The sequence below is a fragment of the Amblyraja radiata genome, chromosome 3 (assembly GCF_010909765.2).
Source record: "Amblyraja radiata isolate CabotCenter1 chromosome 3, sAmbRad1.1.pri, whole genome shotgun sequence".
Classification (NCBI taxonomy): Eukaryota; Metazoa; Chordata; class Chondrichthyes; order Rajiformes; family Rajidae; genus Amblyraja; species Amblyraja radiata.
Genome location: NC_045958.1, coordinates 97852791 through 97872340, shown reverse-complemented (window position 1 = coordinate 97872340; position 19550 = coordinate 97852791). Strand labels below are relative to the sequence as shown.

The 19550-nt window shown below is 44.0% G+C and overlaps 1 protein-coding gene across 8 annotated transcripts in view; it reads right to left on the bottom strand.

Moving 5' to 3' along the window:
* The window catches only part of adgrl3 (adhesion G protein-coupled receptor L3), a 618558-nt gene that overhangs the window by 107912 nt on the left and 491096 nt on the right, over positions 1–19550 (bottom strand). For 6 of the 8 annotated variants that reach the window (XM_033018411.1, XM_033018412.1, XM_033018413.1 and 3 more), the window contains 3 exons: positions 18707–18810; positions 13782–13967; positions 2285–2323 (listed from right to left, as the gene is read on the bottom strand). In XM_033018411.1, coding sequence (XP_032874302.1) covers positions 2285–2323; positions 13782–13967; positions 18707–18810 — 329 coding nt within the window. The remainder of the gene's footprint in view (positions 1–2284; positions 2324–13781; positions 13968–18706; positions 18811–19550) is intronic. The other 2 variants (XM_033018410.1, XM_033018414.1) reach the window with 1 other exon arrangement.

Here is a 19550-nt window from a genome sequence, read left to right as displayed (position 1 = left end):
AATCAGTGGATGTGGTTTTCCATTTTTGAATTACAGTCATACAGTGTGGAAACAAGCCCTTCAGCCCAACTTACCCGCACAGACCAACATACCCCATCTACTCTAGTCCTACCTGTCTATGTTTGGCCCATATCTATCAAAACCTTTCCTATCCAAGTACCTGTCTAAATGTCTTCATTAATCCCAGCTGCCTGCATTTGCCACATTATCCCTCTAAACCTAATGTGTGGGAAGGAATTGCAGATGCTGGTTTATACCAATGATAGACACAAAATGCTGGAGTAACTCAGCTGGACAGGCAGCATCTATGGAGAGAAGGAACGGGTGATGTTTTGGGTTGAGATCCTTCTTCAGACCAGTCTGAAGAAGGGTCTCGACCTGAAAAGTCACCCGTTCCTTCTCTCTAGAGATGCTGCCTGTCCTGCTGAGGTACTCCAGTGTTTTCTGTCCATCCCTCTAAGCCTATCCGATCCATGTTCTTGTCCAAAAGTCTTCATTGAAGCTACATCTCAACACACGCAGGAAAGAGTGGGGGAGCCATTAATTGAGAGCAGGCTTCTGTTCGAGGGTCAGAACAGCCCCTCTCACAAGCCACCCAGCACATGTCCTCCTGAATTAACCCCTCTCTCCATCTGACTACCTTAAGCAGCCAACCCACACCACCAATCCCCCCACGAACTGGACCCAGACGTCTCCCAGGATGACCCATAAGTGCTCGGTCAAGTCCTCCTTCCCCCCCAGTCTCGCTCCACCACAGTCCCCCAGTCTTTAGAAGCAGCCAGCCACCCAAATGGAAGGGCCTCTCCTTTATAGGGGTAACTCTGCTGTTAACTGACCCGAAACGTTCAGGAAACCCGCCCGTCCCACTTTCACTTCCATACAGAACCTGCCGCTGAGATTTCTGCGCACATCCATCAAGCAGAATTCTGCATCACTAACCCCATCCTTGCGACCAACGTGATAAACTCGCATTCAAAGCCACCAGGCAGCAGCAAGCAAGGGGTTTATATCACACATCAAGGAGACAGAGCTGAGCAGAAAGACTTCAGAGCCAGGCCTGTGCTGAAGAACATACAGAGTTACATGACGCATGTGAGACATGGAGTAACTCAACAGGTCAGGTAGCATCTCTGGTGAACACTAATAGGTGATGTTTCAGGTCGGAGGCCTTCTTCAGACCTTCAACATCACTTGTCCATGTTCTCTAGAGAGGCTGTCTGACCCGCTCAGTTAGTCCAGCACCTTGCGTCATTTCATCTGCCGTTCATCGTTCCAATGTGCAAAGTTAGCACTGCTCTCGAGCAGACACCACCTATCCCTCTTCCCAATCTTCACTCCTTTCCTCTGCCAAACAGGATACCATGCATGAAGCCCAGGAAACTCCTTACTGCCCGGCTAAAGTGGCCCTGGGTATTACAATCGTTGCCGCTGAGCTCAAAGCTAACATCTCCCCATAGCGCCACCATGTCTTTTCAGCAGGGATGTGCTTGATGTGTCTCCCACTCTCTCTCACCTTCCTCCCTCCCCCCCCCCCCCAACCACAGTGCAGAAGGCAGCCGTAGACCCCAGTGAACTCACCACAAGAAACAGAGCCTAATCATACTCTCGCAAAAAAACTCAGCTCCTCTTCCTAGTCAATGCCTGCATTCAGCTCCAGCTACCTCCGCGTTTCCACTATCTTTGGCAAAGAGCTGCTGCAACCCACTTGGGAGAAACCGACCGGGAAGACTGGAGTTGGTGTGGTACCCTGTGCTCATCCAAGGAGACTCCGTGCAATTAACCTTCTAATTTTAAAGCAATTACTGCAAATTCATGTGCAAATAAAGAATGGAAGGTAATTTCCCTACAGGTACTGCACCGTAAAAAATTAATTTTCATCCCAATTTTCACAGATAGAAAAATTGTCAATGCCTTGTGACATGGTGCCTGGTAGCAGCAGCAATCTAGATGGGAAACCGCATGCAGCAACTATCGGGCTGCTGTGAATAAGATTATTTTATTTTTGCCGCTGCAATAGCTCGTCTTACCACAGCGATACCGCAGCCATTACCAAGGGCTGCGACGTGCAGGGAAGGGGGCTGCTCAGAGGAAGGGAAAACAAACACCTTCTGTCTAATTCCACGAGCCAACTCACAGGGCAATGATATTAAAGGCAGATAAATGAAGCAGACAGGAAAGCCTCGGGGGAACACAGAGCACAGGAGGAATGCCACCGTACAAATGGGTACTTTGAAACAAAAATTGGGGAAGGGCTGGGTACAATAAAGCCGTGGCTAAGAGTTACCTGAATGTAGGCCCTGCAAGATCGCTCTCGTTTCTGCAGCTGAATCCAGAGAGCCGGCATTATAAATGAAACAGAATATTAGAAAGTTAATGGCATAAGACCATACTGTAGGAAGCAAAACACAACAGCTTCAAATAAACAGACATGTTAAGATTTGATAGGAAAACCCGGGTGCATGTTCGGTAATCCCTTTCACCATTCGAAGTTGATGACAAGATGTGTATATTTTGATCACGTTCACAGGCCTACCTGCATGTCTCATGACAAAACCACATATGCCCTTCAGTTCGATCTCTGTGCTTCAGTTCTTTTCACGCTAATGTTTCTGAAGATATTTGTTGCAGGTTTCACAGCCCATTACAAAGGAGTTAGTTCACAGTCCTGGGGTATTTCAGTCTGCACTGATGAATTCTTTGAATTTGACAGACAGAACCAAAAGAGACACAAAATGTCAGACAAATGACATCGATGGGATTTAAGAATAACCTGCAGATTCACAGTCTCTTGCCCAGAGTAGGTGAATCCAGGACCATAGGACATAGCTTTAAGGTGAAGGGGAAAAGATTTAATGGGAATTTATGGGGTAACTTTTTCACACAAAGGGTGGTGGTTGTATGAAACAAGCTACCAGAGGAGGGAGTTGAGGCAGAGACTATCCCAACATTTAAGAAAGAGTTAGACAGGTACATGGATAGGACAGGTTTGGAGGGATATAGATCAAACGCGGGCAGGTGGAGCTAGTGTAACTGGGACATGTTCGCCAGTGTGGGCAAGTTTCCACACTTGTTTCCTTGTTGTATCATCCTATGACTCTATTCTGGAAGTGGATCATTTGTAACTATGAATAACACCAATGCAGGGGGCATTAGGCTTTTTACGACAACTGTTCATTGCACAATGGCACAGGGTTTAATTTAAACACCTTTACTTTCTGCCTTGATACTGTAATAAGAGCAAGATCAAGATGTGAATGATCAAAGCAAGGTGGATCAGAACCTAATTATGTGTGTGCACTGAAGTGGGATCACTTACACAGGTTTGAAAATTTTAATATATTCAATGTATTTTATATACCAGTGATAGCCAGCAAGTATTTTATAGCTCGGGTTATTGCATCAACTCTGGAAGTCAAATATTTTACACCAATGTTACCAGCATTTCTTCTCTAATTCTTTCATATCATTACGTCACACACAACAAAATTAATTAAACATTTTCAGCGGCTTTGTGGTCGACCTTTTATGTCTGAGCAAATTAATGTTTTCTGGCGACGTCTTGGAACCTTTGAACAAACATGTCCATGAATTGGAGAAGGCAGCGCTGTGAATTCACACACCCATCCCCATTCCTGCTATGTGACCTGAAGGGATGTCACATTAATCAGATTCAAACCTCTTGCAATTCAAAGAAGACATTCAAAATTCACAGCCCCTACATTTCGAGCACACAATGGGATTGTTCAGCTTCTGGGTACTTTCGCCAGCCATGAGGCAGGAAAGGTTCAAAACAAAACACAAAAACACACAGACTCAAAGATAGATGAATGCATCACCCGAAATGGGAATGAACACATTAAGTTGCAACGGTTCAGGGGAAAACAAAGAATGCTGTCAATTTTAAAACCACTTCTCTGTAGCAATTATCAGTGTGGTAGTGCATCATGATCTAACTCATCTAATGAGCTGCTCTCTCTAATGTTCTGCATGCCTTGCTATTAAAGAAATTTAAATTTGTAAATAAATGTCACATTTCTCAAGAACCAAACTTTAAATGCTGTAAGGATATTTCGGAGCTTGCTCTTCAGCACAATAATTCAGACTCTCATTTACCCATGTTATTTTAGTCACTGCAAATAGGTTTTCAGGGTTACGGTAGTTCACGGTAAGCGGTACACGGGTGAGCGCACGACCCTTTTGAGTATGCTCGACCTTCCCACATTCACTGTTTCCTTCTCTGAAATTCTCGGCTTTCCACGTCCACCCGTGTTCAGCATCCTCCCAAATTTTGATTATTGGTTTCCGTTTGGGTCCACATGACTTTGGTATCCTCCCACACTTCAAAGACCTACAGGTTTGTAGGTTAATTGGCTTGTAAATGTAAAAAACTGTCCTTAATGGGTGTAAGAGAGTGTTGACATGCAGAGATCGCTGGTCGGCGTGGACCTGGTGGGCCGAAGGGCCTGTTTCCACGCTGTATCTCTAAACTAAAACTAAACTAAACTAAACATTGTTTAGAATCGACGGCATCGTTGAACGATTTGTAAACACTACATGGAAGCGGGCCCCTCGGCCCACTGAGCCCACGCCAACCATCGATCACCCTTTCACACTAGTTCTGCGTTATCCCACATTTACATCCACTCCCTACACATGAGGGGAAATTTACAGTGGCGAATTAAACTGCAAACCAGCAAGCCGTTGGGATGTGGGAAGAAACCTGAGCCCCGGAGTTCGCCCATGTGGTCACAGGAAGAATGTGCTAACTCCACACTGACTGCCCCGGAGGTCAGGATCGAACACGAGTCTCTGGCGTTATGAGGCACCAGCTCCACACTGTCCTTGAATTAGAAATATAAAGGTGTTCTCCAGAGGCAATTCCAATTGAATCATCCACCTCAACCAGTACATTTCATATCAACTGTGACTAAAAGGTTTAAAGCAAAAAAATATTGAAATATGTGCATGATTGAAAATATGTAAAAGATATTGGAGATACCAAAAGAAGCTGGAGCTGGTTTATCATAATCTGTTGTTCAGGTTCAACATAGCAAGACTAATGCTCCGTCATTGCAACTTCTGCACATTTCCCTCCAGAGTTTTGTAAATTAAAAAAGAGCCACTTAATCCTTCCCTCTCCTCAGATCACCATTTTTTCTTGTGTACGTCTAAAACGGACTCAGTAATTGCAACGACAGGAGATTGAAGGCTCCGTTATAAGTCTCCCATTGCAAGAAGATTACGAAGGGTTTCAAACATAGCCGGATGTGATAAAATTTTAATCCAATTAATGCACTAAGCAAGGGACACCATTCCCTTCAAGCTCCATGTGACTGAAAGAGGTTTACTGCAATGAATAGTCAAAGCAAGGCAAGTGTTCCTTTAAAACCTCCCTGGAGATTATAGTTTAGAAGTTGTTGCTTAGGTGGAAATTCCACCATACCACAGACAGAATGTCACACACTTGCTCGTTCACCAAATACTAGATCTGTAGCTTGGCACCAGCTGATATGATACCATAGAACTTTATTTTATCCCTGAAGGGAAATTGGACTGCCAACAGCCATAAAACACAACAAGATACATGAAACATTAAATTAAAGTGACAAGTGGAAAGTCCAGGATTGGGGATGTGCAAAGATTGGGCATTGGGGGTGGGGAGTCAGTCTAACCCATGACATATAAGGGAGCAGTTGTATAGTTTGATAGCCCACAGAGAAATGGGATCTCCTATGGCGTTCTGTGCTGCATTTTGGTGAAACCAGTCTATGTAACCTAAACTCATAAAACATCTCAAATGCTAGCAGACACCAGCAAAATGGTTGGAACGGACGTTAACGGACATGTTAAGGATGTTATTGGTAAGTTACCCGTAAAGTTAACATTGACTCCATTAGGGAAAGGACACAAATGAATGCAAGGTCATGAGAGGAATTGATCGGGTAAATGCACAGAGTCTTTTGCCCAGAGCAGGGGAATCGAGAAGAAGAGGACATTGGATTAAGGTGAGGGGGGATAGAGGTGATAGGAACCTGAGAGGTAACTTTTTCTTTTACACAAAGTGTGGTTTGTTTGCTCGTGTGTCAGACGACGCATAGCTCGCTGTTGGCTTCCGTCGTCGTCCAACATGTTGGCAGAATTGGTCGCCCGGCGCGTCACAGATTGCATCGTGGCGTCGTTTCTGGGGATTGCCACGAAGAGGCTTCTGTCATGATGGGTGTATGGAGTCTAAACTATGAGCTGCCAGAGGAGATAGTGGTAGCAGGAACCATCATAACAAGGGTGGTGGAGGTAGATACGACAGTGGCATTTAATGGGCTTTTGGATGGGCAAATGGGCAAGCAGGAAATGGAGGGGTATGGCCACCTGCAGGCAGAGAAGATTAGGTTAACTTGGCATCATGTACGGCACAGACATTGAGGGGCGAAGGGCCTGTTCCTATGCTGTTCTCTTCTATGTTGTGGATGAGGAATGGGCTGTTGTGGCTCTGCTGCCACCAGCTGCAATCCTCTGTCTCATGTGGAACAACATCCTTCACTTTACAATGATGCAACAAACTCTGTGGGGGAATTGCTGTGGGAAGCCGTCGTTGAACAGGGCTATGCATTTGGATTGAACAATCTCTTTTTTTGGGCCTTGAAACTTTCTCCGCTGCTGTATAATTTGGTTTGGAACTGAGCTGTTCAGTTGAAGTTTGGCAGGTTTTGTCAGCCATTCGGCACCATAGTGTACCTCACCTCACACCTGCAGAGAGCTGGTGTCTGTGAGGACGTGATGTGGGTAGACGACTGCCACAGGATGGGGAGCGCAACCTGCAGTTTAGTTTAGTTTAGAGATACAGCGCAGAAACAGGCCCTTTGGCCCACCGGGTCTGCACCGACCGGCGATCCCCGCACATTAACACTATTCTACAAACACTGGGTACAATTTACACTTGTACAAAGTCAATTAACCTACAAACCTAAACGTCTTTGTAGTGTGGAAGGAAACCGAAGATCTCGGGGAAAAACCCACGCGGTCACGGGGAGAACGTACAAACTCTGTACAGACAGCACCCGTAGTCGTGATCGAATCCCGGTCTCTGGCGCTGTAAGGCAGCAACTCTACCGTTGCGCCACTGTGCTAATCTGGATGGGACATCACATAAATGAGAGCGGCAGGGTAAAAGCCTCTCTCACATTCGGTCATCTTCTGAGGCGGAACAAGGGGAAGCCAGTGAAAGCTCCACATCCAAGACTGTGGTGATTTGAGTCCTATCTATAATGGGGAAAGCAACATTTCTGTTGCCCACACCCCACCCCCCACCGCCCGAAAAATAAGTCTCCTTATGGGTAGTGCAATGCAATGCCAGAGCAAATGTTTTTTTTTTTTTAAAAGGACGGGTTTGACAGCCACTGCCAATGTGTGGCCCATCAGTTTGTCAGAGACAGTATTCATCCATAACAGACTGTCTTGTGCAGGCAGCTCTCTCCTCTCCACTATTCCCTGAAGATAACTAACGGTGTGATGCATGCTAACAAAAGCACTGATAGGATGAGGATTCCATCGCTGTGGGATCTGCGTGTCTCAATTCATCATTCACAATAGACTAGGGTGAGGGTGCAACATGTAATTGGGAAAATAAGGAGCATGCTATCTTATGCTTCCAGAAGAATTGAATAAATAGGGAGCTGGAAGAACAGCACCTCATATTCCACTTGGGTAGCTGACAACCCAAAGGCACGAACATTGAATTCTCCAATTCTTGGTAACCCCTCACTCCCATCTTAACATCCCCCTTTCTTCCCACCCCCCAATCTATGTCCAACCTGTTTCTCCTCTCCCTCTACATTCTTTTATCTGGCCTCACAATTAGCAATTCTTCCATCCTTTTGTCTCAAACTGGTTTTTTTTGGCCTCTGACCTTTGTCCTACCATCTGCCTATCCGCCCCCCCCCCCCCCCCCCCCCCCCCTCTCGCCTGTGTTCACCTATTGCTGCATTGTTCTGTCCCTCCAAGCTTTCTTTATTGATGCTTTGGTTTGACATTCTGTTCCTGCCATCATAAGACCACAAGACATAGGTGCAGAATCGGCCCATCAAAACTGCTCTGCCATTATAGCTGATTTATTTTCCCTCTCAACCCCATTCTCCTGCCTTCTTCCTTTAACCTTTAATACCTTTACTAATTGCGAACCTATCAATCTCTCATTCGATTCACAATGTGTTTCTTTCTCCGATCATCTGCCTCATTATACATTGGTCTTGCATATTATTACATTTTTTCTGTCGCTCTGATCCATCAACGACTTCTGCTAATGAAAAATGCTACTGCCTGGTGCTGCAAAATAACTCAAAAAGCTGTAAATCTATGTCATTCAGGTGAACACACTGGTTTTCTGTTGATTGGAATGAAATGGTGCTTGTTTTAACATCCACTTAAGATGAAGATTAAAAATCGTATAAACATAAAATTATACGATGTAAAATAGAACATTTTAATCTTATCAACATAAATGCATGAAAAAGAAATTGTAATTTTTAAGTGATGAAAATCAATTTCATTCTGTGGTGCATTTAAGATATTGGTTATCGTTCTGTGATGAGTGTTATTTTGAATAACGATCTGGTGCATTGTTTTAAAACTGTTATAACCTAACCAAATTATTCAAAGCAAAACTCAGCAGGTTACCAAGAGGTTGAAGGCCAATCTTCTGCCAATGGGATAGAAAATCGAATTTAAAAACACGTGAGGAAAAACAAAACATGTTAAATTGCAAAACTGTTGAAATTCTTCCCCTGTAATTTGTGTTTCTAGAACCTTTGTCATTTTGGGATAAAGAGATTTTCCACTAGAGGTGGTTGGTGCTTCTAGGTAGAGCCCTGTACAATGCCCAGAAGACAGTCTTCATGTTGGTCGACCTTGAAATGCTAGATATTTGGAAGAGCTTCTTTATTCCCCTTGCTGCCAGAGTACACAATAGTTTACTACAAACCCTATTATTAATGGGCAGTGCTGAATTCTGCACTCCCACTTGTCTTTCACATAGCTAAACAGATCACCTTATGCAGCAGCTCCTCAGGATTAAAATTCTAGCCCATGGTATTGAGCTTTGCTCCGTATTATGTACGGTGACCACATGGTGGAAAATCTATATTAAATTCAAAGTCATAAGGAATACGAGTAGAATTAGGCCCATCAAGTCTCTCCGCCATTCAATCATGGTTGATCTATCTCTCCCTCCTAACCCCATTCTCCTGCTTTCTCCCCATAACCTCTGACACCCGTACTATCTCTGCCTTAAACATATCCACTGACTTGGCCCCCACAGCCGTCTGTTATGGAGTTAATATTCAGGTCTCCTAGAACAGGGGACACAGTGGCGGAGCGCTAGAGATGGAGGTTCAATCCTGACTAAGGATGCTGTCTCTACGGAGTTTGTACGTTCTCCCTCTGACCATGTGGGTTTCCTCCATGAGCTCTTGTTTCCTCCCACACACCAAAGACAAACAAGTTTGTATGTTGATTGGCTTTGGTAAAACATTATAAATTGTCCCCAGTGTCTAGGAAGGTGTTAGTATACGGGGTAATCGTTGATCGGCGTGGACTCGGTGGGCCGAAGGGCCTGTTTCCATGCTGTATCTCTAAAGTCTAAAGTAAAGTCTAAAAGAGGCTAAACCCTAAAAGTCTATTCAGTGGCACTTCCTTCTGCAAAGTCCAACAGCTCCTATGTTAGTTAAACCTGATCTTCCTATTCAAATGACTCTTTGCAACCGACAAAGAACAATTGCTTAAATGTGGGTCATGATGTGACTTATCAATGCATTCTCGGGAAGAAATTAAATCCAGATCTCTAGCGCACTCTGAGCTCTGTAAACCTCACATGTGGAGGCTATTTACTGCATTAGTTTAGTTTAGTTTAGGGATGCGGTGTAGCAACAGGCCCTTCGGCCCACCGAGTTTACGCTGACCAACAATCGCACCGGACAATAATTCTATCCTACACACTAGGGACAATTTACAGAGGTCAATTAACTTACACAGCTGCATGTCTTTAAGATGTGTGAGGAAACCTGAGCACCTGGAAGAAACCCACGTGGTCATAGGGAGAACGTGCAAACTCCTACACCTGTAGCCAGGATCGAACCTGGGCCTCCGGCGATGTAAGGCAGCAACTCTACCGCTGCGCCACCGTGTCTCACATTAGAAAGCTCCCATGAAGGAGTTGCTGATATCTCATTTTGATATTCAAACTATATTTTTTATAAAAATGATGTAAAGATATCAACATTATTAAAACTACAGCAATGGAAAAAAAATTTTTTACCCCCTGTGACTTAATTTCCTTTGGCATTTTGCACAAACTAGTCAATTCTTTTAAAATTATATCTTTCTGTCATTGTCAGCTCATTTAGGAAGCCCACAAATGAATTTTATATGAATGGATTAAGCAACAAACGTCACAGGAAATTAAATCCTTAGAGCTAATCCACATCAGTGATTAAGGATGAATTTGAATGTATTATAGCAATACCAAAGGCCTTCTCATGTCAAGGCAATATAACAACCTTCATTTATAGCATAACCTGCTACGGTGTTTCATAGAAGCAATGTCAAGAAAGTTTTAGAGAGTGTGTTCAGTTTAGTTTAGAGATACAGCGTAAACAGGCCCTTCGGCACACCGGGCTCGCGCCGACCAGCGATCCCCGCACGTTAACGCCATCCTGGTGGCAATTTTCACATTTACCGCCAATTAACCTACAAACCTGTACGTCTTTGGAGTGTGGGAGGTAACTGAAGATCTCGGAGAAAACCCACGCAGGTCATGGGGAGAACGTACAAACTACGTACAGACAGCACCCGTAGTCGGGATCAAACCCGGGTCTCCGGCGCTGCATTCGCTGTAAGGCAGTAACTCTACCGCTGCGTCACCGTGATCGCCCTGTCATGTTAGCAGACATTAGTGGGCAATGGGGGCTTGAATCTGTTTAAAAAGATGGGACCGATGGAACATCTGAAGAAAACAAAGTAAACAGATAGAAAAGTGTAACGTGAACCCTATTGTGTAGCAAGGAACTGCAGATGCTGGTTTAAACAAAAGATAGCCCCAAAAAAGCTGGAGTAACTCAGCAGGTTCAGACAGCATCTCGGGAGAAAAGGAATAGGAGACATTTCAGGTTGAGACCTTTCTTCAGACTGAGAATCAGGGGAAAGGGAAACTGGATATATAGAGGGTGATATAAAGAGATATAGAACAAATGAATGAAATATATGCAAAAAAGTAACAATGATAATAGGAACAGGCAATTGTTCGCTGTGGCCTGGGTGAATACAAGTTACAGACGCATATTGTTGAATCAGAATCCTACATAATCCATCAGTCTGAACAAGGGTCCCGACCTGAAACGTCAACTATCCATGTTCCCCTAGGGATGTTTTCTGACCTGCTGAGTCACTCCAGCATCTTGTGTCTTTCCTTGGTAAACCAGCATTTGCAGTTCCTTGTTTCTACCTACTGTCTATAATTTGATAGTGGAAGATATGGAGAGACCAGCGAGACAAGGATTGGAAGGGCACATAATTTGAGAGGGAGATAACAGAGAAAGGAAAGGATAAAGCCGTGGAGAGATTTGAAATGACTTTAAAGGCATTGTTCATCTGGGGGGCAAATTGAATGTTGCATGCTGGATTGATAGGTAAAGGGGTCCTGATCCAGGTTTAGAGCATCGTACCAGGACTTCAGAAAGTGACAAATGGATGGAGCATGGTATGAGAGAGATAGACACAAAATGCTGGAATAACTCAGCGGGACAGGCAGCATCTCTGGAGAAAATGAATGGGTGACGTTTCAGGTTCTTCTTCAGACTGAAGTTTAAATGAGAATCTGCAGTTCCTTCCTATAGATTTATAAGGGATCAGGTGGAGTATATTCTTTTCACCCCTGAGAGTACCTGGAATGCATTGTTTGAGAGAGCAGGGGAAGCAGAGAAGTTGATAGCATTTAAGAAGCATCTTCTTGGATCACGTGGCAAAGATGGCTTCTGGCCGAACTGAATCATAGGGTTGATATAGATGGGTGCCCACTGGTCAGCATGGATGTGATGGGTCGAATGGCCTGCTTCTATGCTGTATGAGTCTGTGACTTTCCACTGAGATACCCGACTTGCTTTAAACTGAACACCTCCAGCATGATCAGACTGATCAGAAATGTCACCCATTCCTTCTGTCCAGAGATGCTGCCTGTCCCGCTGAGTTACCCCAGCATTTTGTGTCTATCTTCGATTTAAACCAGCATCTGCAGTTCTTTCCTACACATGGTATGAGAGAGAATGGGGAGGGCAGGGGACAGGTGGGGTATGAGGATTAGCAGCAGCAGATAATTGAATAGGTTACATCTGTGATGGTGCCAATATATAATCCAAAGCTCTGCTTCAAATATCACGCTGAGTTTGATACCTGGAAACAGCTTAGTTCAATTTGACATTGTTGCCAGTGCAGTGAGCACATTCCATGTCTCAAGAGACAGAAATCGGGAAGAGGACGTGAAGACAGAAGTGTCAGGATTTTCAGCACGTTATCGGGAGAAATATTCTGCTCATTGAACATGGTAGTTTAGAGACAGAGAAAGGGATGGTGGTGAGGTGAAGCTAGATGTCCTAAGAATACATGGATTTACGTGGAGGAAGGAACTCCAGATGTTAGCTCTTAAGGCTAACGGAATCAAGGGATATGGGGGAAAAGCAGGAACGGGGTACTGATTTAAGATGATCAGCCATGATAATATCGAATGTCGTTGCTGGCTTGTAGGGTCAAATGGCCTACTCCTGCACCTATTTTTCTATGTTTCTATGCTGGTTCAAACCAAAGATAAGACACAAACACCTGGAGTAACAGTGGGACAGCAGCATCTTGGAGAGAAGGCTCCAAGGAGGATACTCTCCAGTGATGCTACCTGTCCTGCCGAGTTAATCCAGCTTTTTTGGGTCTGTCTTGGATTTATGTGGGGACTAACTCAGTTTTCAGCTGACGTTACCAAGAGCCAGCATGAACATGCAAAATTGGAGAGGGCCAAGGATAAATCCATGCGTGAAGCCAGGCATTGTGGTGAATGAGCAGAATGGCCAACCATAGCAGGGGATTCTGTAGCCGCTACTGAACAGATTAGTTGAGTTTAATTTGTTGTCACGTGTCCAGTGAAAAGATTTTTAGATTAGAACGGAAATCATGCAAATATGTCCTCCCTTACTTGCAAGTTGAAGAATAGAGAAGTGTACGAGAACCAAGTAGACAAAGGCTGTAGATGGGTCAAAAGAGGACGGAAATTGAATAGATTTCAATGAAAAATTTGATTCTTGGAAGTTAAAACTAACTTTTATGTAGGATAGAATGTTTTTAGTTGTGCTTAAATAGGAGATCAAAAGAATTTACAAAGGAACTTGAAACAAACCTAAAATTCCAAAAGTAGTGCAAGGCTATGCAGATGGCCAGAGAAAAATATGCCTTCACAAAGTAAAAACCAAAGGTTAAACTTTTCAATGAAGATTACAAAGTACAGAACTTAGGGCAGTACAAACATGGCCCCGTTAATTCTGTAGGGTTTGTTCAGACTTATTCTGAAAATACTTATCAGTCGTCCAACATAACGGCCTCAAAGACATGAAATATGAGGCCAACAGAGGCTGCCTGTTACGTCCCTTGCATCATCCACCCCAGGTCCCAACGGTCTCATCCACGTTAATGGGAATGTGAAGAAAGGAAGTTGGAAAGGGAGTCTGAGCGCGATGGGCGGACGGGTTTCTTACCTTGTTAAGGCTCCGGGCGGCACTGTCTTTCCCACCCGGAGTGAGGTTACGAAGTTGCCGGTTGAGCAAATCCACTAATTGTTCCATGAGCTTTACAGAGAACAAAATATCCCCCGCGTGAATCAGGCTTTTCGTCTGCTCTGCGAGCTCTCGAGCGATGTTGGCCGCAGTCTCACCAGATCGAACCTGAGGTTTAAAAAAAAAAAATGGCATTTGTGATTTTTTTTTTTTTTTTTGGAAATGTAGATTTTCTGTATTTTTCATTGATCGTGGTTATAAATCAACTCATCATGTCGCCACAAGGCTAGAATCGTACAAGGCTGCCCTTCAGTGTCACAAGTGCTGTCTTAAATCAGCCGGGGGACGCTACCAGTATTGAAAGAGGAAGGTTTTCAGCAAATGAGACCCATAAATCCTCTCTATATATCTGCACCGTCAAACCACCATGCTACGCACCCTCAGGAGAACCAAACGAGAAGCTATCCGAATCGTTGTTCAAACAAGAAATAGAAAGAAGGAACTACAGATGGTGGTTTACAAGAAAACACACAAAGTGCTGCAGTATCTCAGAGTGTAAGGCAGCATCTTTGGAGAAAATGTCACCTACCCATGTTCTCCAGAGATGGTGCCAGGCCCACAGATTTATCCCAGCATCCTGTGTCTCATAGGGTCATAAGGAATAGGAGTATAATTAGGCCATTCGATCCAACAAGTCTACTCTGCCATTCAACCATGGCTGGTCTATCTATCCCTCCAAACCCTATTCTCCTGCCTTCTCCCCATAATCTCTGACACCTTGAAAGGCTGTTAGCTGTCAATGGAAAGCAAGGAACTACAATTAAGAAAATGCAAAGTCAGCTATTTAAATCACTTTTAATTCCTCCTGCCCCGTCCCCCTTTCAAAGGAATAGGTAAGGTATATGCACATTAGAGAAGGGGAATCGGGAACCAGAGAACATAGGGTTAAGGTGAGAGGAGAAAGATTTAACAGGAACCCGAGGGGTGACTTTTTTTTTTACACAAAGGATGGTGGGTGTATGGAACAAGCTGCCTGAGGAGGTAGTTGAGGCAGGTACTATCGCAAAGTTTAAGAAACATTTGAACAGTTACATGGGTGATGGGCCAAACGCAGGCAAGTGGGACTAGGGTAGATGGGACATAGAAACATAGAAAGTAGGTGGAGGAAGAGGCCATTCGGTCCTTCGAGCCAGCACCGCCATTCATTGTGATCATGGCTGATCGTCCCCAATCAATAACCCGTGCCTGCCTTCTCCCCGTGTCCCTTGATTCCACCAGCCCCGAGAGCTCTGTCTAACTCTCACTTAAATCCATCCAGTGATTTGGTCTCCACTGCCCTCTGTGGCAGGGAATTCCACAAATTCACAACTCTCTGGGTTAAAAAGTTTTTTTCTCACCTCAGTCTTAAATGGCCTCCCCTTTATTCTAAGAAAATGTTGGGCTGGTGTGGGCAAGTTGGGCCGAAGGACCTGTTTCTACGTTCTATGACCGCCCCTTCACCAATTCTTCGCAAAAGAGTGAAATTCTACTTCCCTGATTAAGATAGAAGCTTAGATTGTACTTGAACATTGGTTAGTTGGGTCTTGAACCCTGTTTCTTTTTACAGTGCCCATTTTTGACGAAATTGCAAATAGGCGTAAATCCATAATAGATATTTTGTCTATCCTAACAAATTAGATTATCTGGCCATGCCTTTGAGGCTTTACTGTACACCAATCGGTTCTAACATTCTTTACTGTGAATCCGAAGAAATAGAAACAGGATTATGTCCTGAAGTCACTCAAAGCATTCCCTGCATTCAATACGATCAAGTGTAGAAAGAAACTGCAGCTGCTGGATAGACACAAAATGCTGGAGTAACTCAGCGGGACAGGCAGCATCTCTGGAGAGAAGGAATGGGTGACGTTTCGGGTCGAGACCCTTCTTCAGACTGAGAGTCAGGGGAGAGGGAGACATAGAGATATGGAAGGGTAAGGTGTGAAAACGAGAGATCAAAGGGGATGATGCTCAAGGAAAATGTATCATCTTTAGCTGAGGGGAAGGTGACAACGAGGCATACAAACAGTAAAATTCAATCAGGACAGTGAAACTAGTCAGAGAACTAGGATGGGGGAGGGATGGAGAGGGAAGGACAGCAAAGGTTACTTGAAGTTAGAGGTCAATATTCATACTAGTGGGGTTTTAAACTGCCCTAAGCGAAATATGAGGTGCTGTTCCTAAAATATGCGTTGGGCCTCCCTCTGACAGGACAGAAAGGTCAGTATGGGAATGGGAGGGGGAGTTAAAGTGTTTAGCAACCTGTCCCACTGCCTGTCCCCGCTGAGTTACTCCAGCATTTTCAATAAGATCATGACTGATCAGATTGTAACCTCAATACCGCTTCCCTGCCGCAGTCCTCAAAGTCTAAATGTATAATTATATAAATAAACTAGAAATGTCTTGGCAATTTGAGCTTATAAGCTAATAAAGAAAAAAAAAATATTCCCTGGAACATTTTCCTCAGAAAACACACACATCGGAGCAAAGGTGCTGTTCTTCATTACAGCTTAACACAAGCAAAACAAACAAAAGCTCAACATTTCATCATTTCAGTCACATATAGTGTAGCCTGACCAACCACCCTCCGCAGGTTTCAATAAATCATTGATCACATTGGTCTCTTGAGCAAACAAACTGAACTGACACAAATTGTACCACATACTCACAAACGCACGTGTGCAAAAAAATAACCTGAGCTAACAATTTCATGGTGAAAAGTCCCATCTGCCTTTCATTTTCTAATAAAAATTAATTTACAGCACTACTGCACATTACTAACATGGATTCAATACTCAACAAATAATTTAATTGCAACCCATCTTTATCTGAGACAAAAAAAGTCTTCTATATTCTAATGCCTTTTTAACGCTGATGAATGTTTTGTGGCAAATTAACACTTTTAAAAGCAGCTGAAAAGGAACTGAATGCATCCAGATCTCCACAAAATGAATTGTTTATGGTAAAGTTCATCAAGGTCATCCAGAGTGCGGCAAACCATGACAAAACTTAAAGGGACCACACATCATGATGTCCTCAATATCCTCCTCCCATCTACACCCTTCATTTAGTGTGGGAGAATATGATGGTGCAACACTCACCCATCTTATCTGCTGCTTAAGACATAAACACAATCAGCTATAACCATATAACCATATAACAATTACAGCACGGAAACAGGCCATCTCGGCCCTTCTAGTCCGTACTGAACACTTATTCTCCCCTAGTCCCATCTACCTGCACTCGCTACCATTTACCATTTACGTCTTATTTTTATTTGTCCTGCCAAGAAGTAGCACCTCACACTGATCAGCATTAAACTCCATCTGCCATCTTTCAGCCCACTCTTCCAAATGGCCTAAATCTCTCTATAGACTTTGAAAATCTACTGCATTATCCACAACACCACCTATCTTAGTATCATCTGTATACTTACTAATCCAATTTACCACACCATCATCCAGATCAATGATGAATATGACAAACAAAAGTGGACCCAACACAGATCCCTGAGGTACCCCACTCGTCACCGGCCTCCAACCTGACAAACAGCCATCCACCATTACTCTCTGGCATCTCCCATTCAGCCATTGTTGAATCCATCTTGCTACTCCACCATTATTACCCAACAATTGAACCTTCTTAACCAACCTTCCATGTGGAACCTTGTCAAAGGCCTTACTGAAGTCCATATAGACAACATCCACCGCTTTACCCTCATCAATTTCAAAAAATTTAAAAAAGATTAGTCAAACATGACCTTCCAGTCACAAATCCATGTTGACTGTTCCTAATCAGACCCTGTTTATCCAGATGCTTCTATATATTATCTCTAAGTATCCTTTCCATTAAATTCTGCCCACCACTGACGTCAAACTAACAGGTCTATAATTGCTAGGTTACTCTTAGAACCCTCTTTAAACAATGGAACAACATGCGCAGTACGCCAATCCTCCGGCACCATTCCCGTTTCTAATGATATTTGAAATTTTTCTGTCATAGCCCCTGCTATTTCTACACTAACTTCCCTCAATGTCCTAGGGAATATCCTGTCAGGACCTGGAGACTTATCCACTTTTATATTTTTCAAAAGTGTCAGTACTTCCTCTTCTTTGAATCTCATAGTTTCCATAGCTACTCTACTTGTTTCCCTTACCTCACATAATTCAATATCCTACTCCTTGCTGGAGTTACTCAGTGGAACAGGCAGCATCTCTGGAGAGAAGGATCGAGACCCTTCTGAGTCTGCTGCTTACTTTGACCACATCTCCCTTACAATTTGATTCAGTTCAGTTTAATTTAGTTTACTTTCAATATACAGCGTGGAAGCAGGCCCTTCGACCCACTGAGTTCATGATGACCAGCGATCACCCGTACACTAGTTGTATGTCGTCGCAGTTTTGCATCCTACTCATTAGGGGCAAGGTACAGAAACCAATTAACCTACAAACCTGCACGTCTTTGGAAACAACATTTCACTTGAGCCTCTATGAGGTTCAAGTGACAAATGAATTGTATTGTATTGTAGGTGGGAGGAAACTCAGGCACCCGGAGAAAACGCAACCTGTCACAGTGAGAATGTACCAGCTCCCTATAGACAGCACCCCTAGTCAGGATCAAACCTGGCCGGGTCACTAGCCCTATAAGGCAGCAATCTACCAAGGTGGTACTGTGCCACCTGTTTTCACAATGTATTCTCTTCCTCTCAATGTATTCTTCCCCCCCCCCCCCCCCCCTCACCCTCCCCCAGACAACAACCAGGTTCCATGCTGTTTTTCTTGACTGAGGTTGCATTAAAGACAGGACAAATTCAGAAATGGTGGCTTAAGGCCAATGTAGTTCCTGGATAAATATTTTATCGTCTGACTTACTTTCTGAGACAGCAGGTTTATCCATGGAGAGCTGCAGTTACTCAGATCCGGACCCAACGGATCCCAGTATCCTCCAGGTGACAAGCAAGCATAGACCGCCATACCTGTAAATATCAAGAAAAACATGAACATAGAACACAGAACTGTCAAGCACAGTCCTTAAGGGCCTGTCCCACTTACGCGATTTTTTTCGGCAACTGCCGGCACCTGTCATAGTCGCAGCAGGTCGCCGAAAAATATCAACATGTTGAAAATCCTGTGATGACCAGAGAAAGGTACAAACCTATGGACGACTACTCACGACCAAACAGGCGTTACCCCGCGACATGTCGCCTGTACGCACCTCCATCTGGGCATGTTGTAATCTACTGGACTTGTGTTCAATTCGACAACTTCAGGTGACTGGACTTTTCAGTCTGCATCAGTCATCCATTTATGATACGTTTAGCTAGTTTGTTTTTCTTCCTCCCTTCTCCCACATATCGGACTGGAGGACAAACCCAGCCTGGCAAGTCTTCCTGCTCTGTATTTCACAACTCTCACATTCCATTATCCAGGTTCCTTTGCCTGTGTTCTCACCCTCTAACTTCATTCATTCATCCATCATCGTTGAAAACATTAATGACACAGTGGGGCTGGTTTCCAATGGGAACGGTGACGGACACACCACACATCTCTGTCCTCCAGTTCCTGCAGACTTCCGCAGCTGGAAGTATAGGATTTTGGTGTGTGTGTGCTTTATCATCATTCCTTACAATGCTCTGTACGACAGTGATCACAACTTCTACTGAAGTGTGGATGCCTGTTGGTTCGCTAGAAGTTCATCCGCCCTTTGACAGGTCTT